The 10,871-nt window shown below is 44.6% G+C and overlaps 1 protein-coding gene across 1 annotated transcript in view; it reads left to right on the top strand.

Annotated features, from left to right (window-relative positions):
- Positions 1-10,871, top strand: part of PGM2L1 (phosphoglucomutase 2 like 1) — a 93,512-nt gene that overhangs the window by 60,613 nt on the left and 22,028 nt on the right. The window contains exons 6-10 of the mRNA XM_019504233.1: positions 1,481-1,674; positions 3,159-3,348; positions 3,519-3,616; positions 4,403-4,583; positions 7,971-8,064. Coding sequence (XP_019359778.1) covers positions 1,481-1,674; positions 3,159-3,348; positions 3,519-3,616; positions 4,403-4,583; positions 7,971-8,064 — 757 coding nt within the window. The remainder of the gene's footprint in view (positions 1-1,480; positions 1,675-3,158; positions 3,349-3,518; positions 3,617-4,402; positions 4,584-7,970; positions 8,065-10,871) is intronic.

Below are 10,871 nucleotides of genomic sequence, written 5' to 3'. Positions count from 1 at the left end.
TGAATAGGGCGCCACGGTGGGTCATGGGACTGAGCCGCAGGCAGCTTGTCTTGGGGGGGCATGGCTCCCTGCCACTGCATGCACTTCTGGGGGAGGCATGGGGGGATCTGTGCACTGCTGCCTTTGCCCCCCTGTGCTGCACCCTTCCTATACCTCTGGACAAATTGCCTGCAGCTCTGCACAACTTGCCTTGGCTCCGGGGTCCCACTCACCCCTGCCCTTGCTCCACTCTTTCCCTTGCCATGTGAACCTCCTATCTGCTCCACCCCTCCCCCATCCTGCTGCTGCCCCTCACTCCTGATCCACAGTACTTCACATCTTGCCAGGGCATGTGGGGGTCCTCCCTTCCCAGGCTCCAGACCCCACTTCGGGGACACCCTCTCCCTGGGCTCCAAACCCTATGCACAAACCCACAGCCCCTCACACATTCACAGATCCTCTCCCCATACCCACTCGCCAACCGTACAAAGTATCTGCATTATTTTGCATAATTTTGTTTTTCTGCACATAATTTTGAGTTTTTAGCTGTGCAATCAAAATCAGGATTAATTACAGCTAATTTTTTAATTGCGCAATTTATGGCCAGCAAATATTTAAATCTTTTTCACAGCCCTAATTGTCCCCAGTGCTGCATTTGAATTACCGGAGGTACAACTTTTTTTGCACCTTTTTTGGGAGATGCAACTGTTTCAGGACACATGTTTTGTGTCTTTCTACTTTAGGGTATAGACAGTTGTGTGAGTGTCAAATATCAATCTGTGCTGTTGCATATATACATGCATTGCTATAGCAACGATGCAATTTAAGTGTAGTAAAACTGTTGCAATGTTAACTTTTCCGATTTTAAAGGCGGGGTTAAAGTTTACAGCAGTTTAGCCAACTTGTACTACAGGAACATGCAGACAGAGTTTGCATTGTAACAGCTGATGTTTGCACCTTAGCAGCAACTCTTACTACTCTTAAAGCAGTTAAAAGGTACATTTGTCCATGGTATTAGAGTATGTTCAGGATTTGACTTTAGATGAAAATGATTCTCCTGTTAGAAATAATTGCAAACTGAGTTATAGCTTGACCTGTTGCTTGTCTAGTTTGCTCTCATTCACTTCGGAAATCAAAAAGTATTTTGTTTTTTTAAAAGGAAACCACATTTTTATATTGGCTGGCCAGTTTATGGGTGGATTTTAAATTCAGTATTTTCCAATATGAGTGCCATAAAATTTCAGTTAGAGATGGTGGAGCTCAGCAACTCTGAAATTGGGGTGCCACCTCATTGTGAAAATACATGCCTAAAGTTATTTAACTGAACAATTTATCCCCAATCATCCCAAAAGGATTCTTGAACTGAAACAGCCTGGTAGTGGGCTTTGCTATGAGTTCTCTTTTGTAGAGTCCTGTAGTCATGTGGATTTTTATAAGTGAATTCATTTAAGATGCTGTACTAAGTGTCAAGAATGTTTGTATTATTTTTCCTTTATACCAGGTGTATTGGGAAAATGGAGCTCAGATCACAGCTCCTCATGATAAGGAAATTCTGAAATGTATAGAAGAATGTGTTGAGCCATGGAACGGTTCTTGGAATGAGAATCTAGTAGACACCAGCCCTCTTAGACGAGATCCTCTGGAGAAGATCTGTGACAGTTACATGGAAGATCTGAAGAAGATCTGTTTTCACAGGTAGGACATGAGGAGAGAGAGCTGTTAACCCTGTGTTAGAATGTGGGGTTTAACAAGTCAGAGCAGAACAGGATCTGGCCGGGGTGAAATGTATGCCAAACTGTAAAATAAATACAAGGACAGTCAACCTTGTTTGAGAATACGGAATGGATTAAACTAAGAATGCTCAACCCCTGGTGTGTGAGCCACATCTGGCCTCTGTTGCCATGTAATCTGGCCCATGGGGACCAGCCCCCGTGTGCTAGATTGGGTATGCAGGGCAGCATAGGGCTCAATCTCAATGCGCAGGGCCTGGCAGGGGTCATGTGGGTCCCTAAAGCCTGATCTCTTCTCTGGCAAGGTTCGATCCAGCCCATGAATTGGGCCTACACCTCACATCTGACCTGTAGGGCCAAGAGGTTGAACACCACTGAATTAGACTACTAGGGGTCACAGATTCACAGAAGTTTAGGGCTGGAAGGGACCTCACAAGCTCATTGGGTCCAGCCTCCTGCTCTGGGCAAAAAGACTGCTGGGGTCAGATAATCCCAGCAAGGTGTGCATCCAGTCTCCTTTTGCAAATCTCCAGGGTAGGTGCCTGCACCAGCCCCTCTCTCTTACCTTTACTTCTAACAATTCTATGAGATTTTGTGCGTGATTTGTGGCTTATCTTTACCTTGTATCAGATGATTTAAGCTTTTCCTCTGCTTTCGCCATTCATAGCAGCCATAACTAACTTTTGCTAGGAACATAGCTTCCTGGCTGTGGTTTATATGCATTGCTAGTGGCAAGAAAGCTTTTGGCACATTTCCTTCTGTTTTTCTTCCTGTTCCACTGTCCTACCTGCCAGCCATCTCTTCTCTCTCACCTTTCTCTTTGCATTGTTAGAAATGCATCCCGTTGGATGGTTGAATCCAAACCTTATCGTGCCACGCATCTCAGATACAATCTCCTGTAATTGCACACTGTACTGTCAGGTTTGCTCACTGTCATGCACCCATGGCACTAACCCATGTGTGAGATGAACCTTAATAATCAAGTGAATACATTATGATTAAGACTTTCAAGCACGTGGAGCTTCAGAAAAGATGCAGAACCAGGGGTGGGTGGAGGAGCAGTTAAGATGGGAATTTGTGTGGAGCACAACAAAGAAGCTTGGAGGAGCTGAATGAAGAAACGTAGGTGGGGTAGAAGTGAGCTAAAGCCTTCCAAGGTGGAGAGGAGGGGAAAGCTTGGTTTGCAGAAGGATGTGTCCCATTCTTGGGGACTTTAAGCTAGCTGAGCAGTAAAGCCAAGACAGTGGTTTTCAGAGGAAGGAAATCTTTTAGCCAGCAATTTTTAATGAATACCCAAAGCCATTTTTGTTCCAGACCTACCTTTAGATACTGACAGAAAATGAAGCTATTAGTTGGACATTAGCTGCATTGGCATGGCTTTTGTGATGTTTCAGCACTTTTGTGACATGATCTCTGCAGTAGTAACTGAATGTTAGCTTTCCTTTTCAGGGAGCTGAATGCAAAGACCAGCTTGAAGTTTGTGCACACATCTTTTCATGGAGTTGGACATGACTACGTACAATTGGCTTTTAAAGCATTTGGTTTTAAGCCTCCCATTCCAGTACCTGAACAGAAGGATCCAGATCCAGACTTTTCTACTGTCAAATGTCCAAATCCTGAAGAAGGAGAATCTGTGCTGGTATCTGTCATGAATTCTGTCGTTTTCCGCCCTTCCCTGGGCTTTCAATTTTCTTGATGCAATAGAGTAATAGTTATGCTTGGGTAACTGAATTTAGCTGAGCTCATAGATCAGAGGGACTGAAATATAATTTGGCCATCAGTGTGTAATACCTAACTGGTCTTTTTCAGGAGTTGTCTCTGAAGCTTGCAGAGAATGAGAATGCCAGGGTGGTAGTGGCCACGGATCCAGACGCAGACAGATTGGCAGTGGCGGAGCTACAAGAGAAGTAAGTAAAACAACCTTTCCTTTGGAAGGAGGGTGGGGGAGGAGAGGTTTTCTGCTCCATTCGTAAGGGATAATTTGGTTGCTGCTTTAGTCCTTTATGCCTGTCAACATGACACTTGCTATTTGGAAACTTTTACCCAGAAAAATCGTCATCCACGGCCATAGTTGTAACTGATCTTGCTTAAAATGCATCATTTAGTTAAATATTTTCAGGAAAGATTTGGTCAAATACCCCCATTCTACTGACATTACTGAAATGCTCAACCGTTTTGAGAAGCTATTGTAAACCTAGCGCCTTCTTTAATGACCTTATTTTACTCCCTTTTTTAAATTTTTGCCAGCCCTTCTGAGCCATTGCAGCTATGGGAGAGTGAGCTAGAAGCCCTTACAAATTCAGAAGAATTGTTAATTGGGTAGCGATCGCTAGGCCAAATCCTGGCAGTGGATACTATTGCAATTCCATTGAAGATAGATGTCAAATGATTGATAACTGATACTGGTGCAGGCTGCAGATTATTAGTGGGAAATCAACCAGAAAGAACACAGGTTGTTTGAAGGGGTTGGCAACACAATAACAACAGTCTCCTTGAAAACGGACCACATTTGTCCAGGAAATCTGTCAGGCAAGACAGCGATGGAGCCCTTCTAATGTTATGTTTCATAGAGCTGCTTCTTCCAGGTCGAACACCATGTTAGATCGCCCATTTTTCTTGTGATTGCAGAATACTCACGGTCTATGATTCTCATCTGAAAGGACTGTTTGATTCTGTTTCCCCGCTGTTTGCAGTGGTCGCTGGAAGGTGTTCACCGGCAATGAGCTGGCAGCTCTGTTTGGATGGTGGATGTTCTTCTGTTGGAGAGAGAACAGTTCCAAGGACGCGGATGTGAAGAACGTTTACATGTTAGCAACCACTGTGTCCTCAAAAATTCTCAAGGCGATTGCACTTAAGGAAGGCTTTCACTTTGAAGTAAGTGATTTGTGAGTGGCTTGTGGTCTTCTGCTCTACACTGACATATAGCTATTGCTGTAAAACTGAAATCTGCAACTGGCCTATCTCTGCATCCAAAAAGTTGACAGGCAACTTGGTTTTCATTACTGTTGTTTGATTTATTTTATCTGATACATTGGCTTAAGACTGCTGCTTTTTACCTATTAGATTTCGTTGGCCTGTCTAACAGACTAGCATCTGCATTGCCTACCCATCCATCTAGGTGAGAATGCATACTGTAACAACGTCAGGCTGTGGAGAGATGAGGGAGGTGTCTCAAAGCACCAGGCTAACTTTGGCCCATTATCATAAGAGTGATCTAGTATTTCAAGTTTTTACCTTGTGCAAGGGAATGAGAGAACATCTGGCATTTCCAGAGTAGTTGTTACAAAAGCTTGAATTTAGCCAGACTTGTGACAAGAAAATTTGTAAGCATTCAAATCAATTTTAAAATCACTCTTTATACTGTTACATTTTCTAACTAGATTTTTGTTTTGAAGTTTCATAATTTCATTGGGAAAAGCTAGATTGTAAACATTTTACACTTTTTCATGAAGAGCGTAATAAAAACAGAAGCTGGGCTGTTTCAGAGGAGACACTTATTCGTATCTTGTTTAAGTCACATTTCCAGAATTACAGGGCTATCGGCATGCGATACAAGGACACACGCAACATGTACTCCTTACTGTTCAGCTTGTGGAAAAGATGCTTAGGAGGGGATGTGATAGCAGCCTTCAGATATCTGAAGGTTGCCATAAGGAAGAGGGGAAAACACCTTTTCTCTCTTGCTGTAGAGAATAGGACATGGACCAGTGGCTTGAAGCTTCAGCAAAGTAGGCTTAGCTTGGATATCAGGAACAACTTCTGTACTGTTAGAGCAGTGGGGTGGTGGACACTTGGGGAAGTTGTGGACTCTCTGTCATTGGAGGTGTTCAAGAAGAGGTTGAACAGGCATTGTTCAGGGATGATCTCAGTGTAGCTAGCTGTGCCTATGATCAGTTATGGGTATTGCCCATGTTTCTCAGCTTTGTAGGTTGCCAGGAGGAAATTTTTTTCTTCTTGTGCTACTACATGTATCAGGGTTTTTTTTTTTTCTTGTTGTTTCTTGATTTGTTTTTTTTTAAAGCCTCCCTTAGAGGCGCTGGGTGCTGGCTGCAGCCAAGGCTGGGGATGGGAACTGGGCTGTGCCAGCGTTCCTGTGGGGACTTTAACTCGCAGGTTCCTGGCTAGAGAGTCTTGTCTCTCTGCGCAGGGTCAGATCAGTCAACATATTTGGAGTCAGGAAGGAATTTTCCCGTGGTCAGATTAGTATAGACTGTGGAGGGGGTTTTGCCGCCTTCTGCTGTGGGGGGCAGAGCACGGCAGTGTGGCCCTCTTTGCATTCCTTGCACATATTTTAACAAGCTTTACAGCAGCACAATGTTGGCTGCTCTGGTCCCCCCTCTTTACCTGTTGTCTGGGGTTATCGATGTTGTCATTGCGTTGTCATCATCAGGTGTTAGCGTGTGCTGTCTGTGTTGAAGTCCCAGGAATTGCTGTGCTGGCAAGATTGCAGTCAGGGCCCGACACTAATCCTGTCTTAAACATGGACTGCAGGCTCAGTTTGGTGGCAAAGATTTGGCCAGGTTTATTGTTTATGGGCACAGCCCTCACACTTTGGCCTAACAAGTACGCCAGGAGCTAAGGCACTTGTACCTGTGACAAGGTCATCGGCACAGCACCACGCAACTCCCCCAGGCCATTGCAAAGTTTCCCCGCTTTCCAATTCTCCTTTTATACACTGATTGAAACAAATGCTGTATTGCATCTCCATCTTCAACATCTCAAGCTGTCCTGGACCATGGGCTTGTTTCACATTCTCCCCTGAGTATTCCTGTTGCAACCTTATCATCCTGCTACTGGACTGTCCTACATTGTAACATTGTCTCTCCCTCCCACCTTCTTGGCAGAGGTGCACATCTGGCCCACGTGCCAAGTTTTGTTTCCGTGAGGAGTTCTTCTGTCCGTCGGGTTTGCTGGTCACACCTACTCTGACCTGTGCTTTAGCAAAACCTTTGTGTGAGCAGCATATACTGATGAGTGCTCCAGCGTGATGTACACCTCCATCAGATTAGGATGTTGTGTCTTGTGTCAGAGTTGTCTGCAGTTTTTGCTAAGAGCTTAGACAGTGGATTTGTCTGGGATGATCCTGCCTCAGGCGGGGGGTTGGACTAGATGACAGGTGCCTTGCAGCCCCGCGTCTCTCCAATTTCTCTGATCAGATTCAGGTTTTGTTTAATGTGGGTGCCCCAATTGCATCCATGTGTAAAGTCTTATAAAAGTTTTCTACCAATTTTGTCAAACAATGAGGAATTAGAAAAAATTGGGAGGGGGGAAGAGGGGAGGAAAAGCTAAATAAAATGGAAGCCTATTGTAGTGCTAATCAAATTGAGTTTTGTTGATCTCTAGTGAAAATGTTGGGGTATTTCCCTAAACAGTGACTCCCCACCCCAATAGAAAATGGCTATTTACATTTTTTTAAATAAATAAATTTCTTAATTTTTTCCTTTAATAAATATTTAAAGTCTTGGAACTTGGGATATTTTAATCTGATATGAAGCCTTTATTTTAATTTTGAATCTGTCCTCAAAGCATTCCCTTTTTGTAGGAAGAGTCATTTTTTTCCCCAGCTAGGATTGCTGTTACGTCTGTCAGTTTGTTCATCTGTTAATATAGCACTGCTGTCCAGTGTCTTATATGGAGATAGCAGCTTCCTGCTGTGCATGTTTCCCGGATCCTGTTTCACCTGGCTCTCTTGAGTGCCAAACCCTTTTTACTCCTAGGTTTACTATTAATATTCCTTTGGGGGTGTTTTTATTTGTTTTTTTTTGCAACCCAATTTCACAAAATCCTACCTTGGATTTATAATCTCTAAATTGAATGTTGACCTCAAGTAGACATTGCCATGGCTTCATTACTCATTTGATTTGTACTTTCCAGTGTTTAAACCTGGTAAATTGACACAAACAGCTTGGAATAGGATTTTTTATCGATTTCACTCTAGAGTCTTAAGCTAGCATTATTTTTAACTTTGTTTGATTTAGTAGTAGTCTTTGGTGCTATTGATCTTGAAACCCATAATGCATTGTTTTATCTTCGGAGGTTTTCTAACTTTCCTGGCCTGGTACTTATGGCTTCTGTTCAAGAAAGCTTTCTGGAATGGAAGTCAGAACACTTGGTAGAGGCGATATGTTTTATTAGATTAACTCAGTATTTGCAAAGAAAAGTGCTACATTTGCTGTTTACAGTTTCCCTTTGTTCTATGACTGTACCATGCTGCTAAAAGGAAGAAGTGGTTTCATGTGAGGTGGCCTCCCTTTGTTTCAGGAAACACTACCTGGTTTTAAATGGATTGGAAGCAGAGTGAAAGATCTCCTAGACAATGGAAAAGAAGTTCTTTTTTCATTTGAAGAGTCTATTGGTAGGTATAACAGTGCATGCTGTGTTATCACATTATTCAAATGGGGAAAGCTAGGAAACAACAGTGTTCTTAGATGTCTTGGCTTGAAGCGGTATCCAACAAGATCCCCCCCCCCCCCCCATTCTTCCTGCTATTCTGCTTACTAGCATGGATTTTTTGCCTTCAAAAAGATGCAGCCAGGTACTAGTGTAATAAATGTGGGGGGGCACACTTCAGATCTGGTTGGGTCACAGACTGTGTCACTGCTAAGCTTTTGTCCAGGTAACTAGAAACCCTGTCAGAAGTGAGTTGTCTTGGAGGCCCAGAATTGAACTAAAATTGTCTTGGAGTCCGTGGCTGGGGTTACGTGACCCCAGCGCTCTTTCCTGCCCAGAGCAGGGGGTCAGACTCGATGACCTAATAGGTCCCTTCCAACCCTAGAAATCTATGAAATCTATCTATAATGTCTACTCCTCAACTTGCTTGATAACAATTGTAATGGATCTTGGAATAATGAACATCTTACTCTTATTTTCTGCTTACAGAACTATTCAATGACTTTGTGTTCAATTTGATTCAGCATTAACAGTTACAAGATGTTTTTAGATTTACTGTTATATTACATGGTCCATTTTAAAGACTGGTTTTCCCCTTGAATTTGTAGGCATCTGATAGTTAATTTGCCATCACAGAGCAAACTGTACCAGTAGAACATAAGCCAGCTCTCCTTTCTAATTAGACCTGCACTGACACTTTCTTGTGTTAGGTTCCTTTCCCCAGTCCAGAGCTCTCTTGGTCCACCACCTAGCAATCTCCATACTGGATCTGGCTAGCGGGCACTCAGATCAGTCGCATATCTTCTGTCTGACAGCAGCCAGTACTAAATGTTTTAGAGCAACATGATGTGAGGAACCTGAGCACATACAATTGTGAAGTAACTGCTTTATGGGGAGAAAAGGAGGTGTGTGCATGTGTATGTGTGCGTGTGTGTGTGTGCGTGCTCTGACCAGCCCATCATTTAATGGTTAGTAGCTCTTAAAGCAAAAAGAATTGTAACTAGGATTTTCAGAAAATTCTAGGGGAATACTTCTTCCATAAAATGTTTCTAGCGTACCTAAGGTTTCTTTTCAACTCTCCAGTCTGCTAGTCAGCAACCGTTCTAAAGTGCTATGTAAAACATTTTTCATTTCATTAGATGACTTCCAGCACTCATGCTTTTCACTATAGGATCTCCAAGCGATTTACAACTAAGTAAGCCTCCTGAGAATCCTCTGAGGTTTATTAGGGCTTATATAGGCAGCACTCCAGCCCCAGAAAGGTTTCCATATGTTGGCTGTTTAGTGGCACATGACAGTATATCATTTGAGCAGAGGTAGTACAGAGCAACATATCTAATTAAATTTTAAAGTGGAGTTAAGAGGAGCATAAAACAGTTATCAAAAATGAAATCTGGACTGGAAACAGGCCTGCTTTTAACATCCTACACTTAGGTACTAAGTGCAAAGAGATTTATAGTGACCTCAAGAGTTACACTCATGTTTTAGAAGAGATCTGGAAACAACTTAATTGGCAGTGCTAATTTGGGACATAGATCCTTGACTGACTGAACAGTACTAGTCCGTCCTGAATTGGTCACTGACAGCTCTCTCTGCAGCACACAGAGTGTACTTGCACAAATCATCTCTGCTTAGCACGGAGGTGGGCAATTATTAGGGCCCGTGGGCCACATGGAGAATTTTGGTGACCTGTCGCAGACTGGGTCAGTATTGCCTCCTCCCTACCTCCCCTGTACAATAGCTCACCAAAACTCCCAAAGTGCCTCTGCTCTGTGCTTGGCTGGGTGAATGTGATGGCAGACAGGGAGGGGTGGGCAAGGCCAGGTTTGTGGGGTGGGATCACAGGGCAGTGACAGCACGGGACCTTGGGCAGAGCCACGATCTGCTGCCAGTATGGCCCTGTGATGCTTCCACAGGCAGGGGCACATAGGGAGCAGATTGTGGCTCTGCCCTGGGCCCCAGCCCTGTGCTGTGACTGCCTCAAGATTCTGGCCTCAGATGCAGCCCCCTGCCTGCCCATGCCCTGTTCTGTCCACCTGGCCATGCACCCTGCCCGCATGGGTCTCAGTTGGTCTCTATGGAGACCCTGGGATTTCTGGGCAGTGACAGAGCAGGACCGGGGCCTGGGGCCGAGCTGCGATCTGCTCCCTACATGCCCCTGCCCGTAGAACCCATGCCCATCGCAGGGCTGTGTGGGCAGTGAATGGCAGCTGTGCCCTGGGTCCCAGCCCCAGCCTCACACTCGCTGCCTTGTGATCTCAACCTTGTCTGCCTGTCCCACTCCCAAACACAGCTCCCTGCCCACCCGCAGCCTCATCCCCTCCATTTGGCCATGTGCCCTACCCATGCAGGTCCCACCCCTGGTGGTGAGTGCCAGACAGACTCATTGAGGTGCCCAGGCAGGAGGACCAAGTCTGGTGGCAGTGGCAGCCAGAAGGAGCCACCACTGGGGCTGCTGGGAAGCAAGTCTGTCTTCTGTGCCATCCCAATGCCACTGTGTGCCTGGGGGTGGTAGAACTGGCCACACACACCATGGCCGGGGCTGCGCCTCAGCTGAGTGGGACTGGGGGACCCGCCGCAGGCCAGACAATCCTTTGGTGGGTTGGATTCAGACCGTGATTCGTATTTTGCTCATGTGACATCAGAAGGGATTTTCATATAGTAGAAAGTATAGGTTTCTGTTAGCCTGGAATTAAATTTCATACATCTTTCCAACCCATGACTCTTCTGTTGTCTGGCTCTCTTGGCAGATGGATGTACCTGCTCATCAAT

This window comes from Gavialis gangeticus, unplaced genomic scaffold (assembly GCF_001723915.1).
Source record: "Gavialis gangeticus isolate Ggan-Ray unplaced genomic scaffold, GavGan_comp1, whole genome shotgun sequence".
Classification (NCBI taxonomy): domain Eukaryota; kingdom Metazoa; phylum Chordata; order Crocodylia; family Gavialidae; genus Gavialis; species Gavialis gangeticus.
This window is presented reverse-complemented; position numbering and strand designations above follow the sequence as displayed.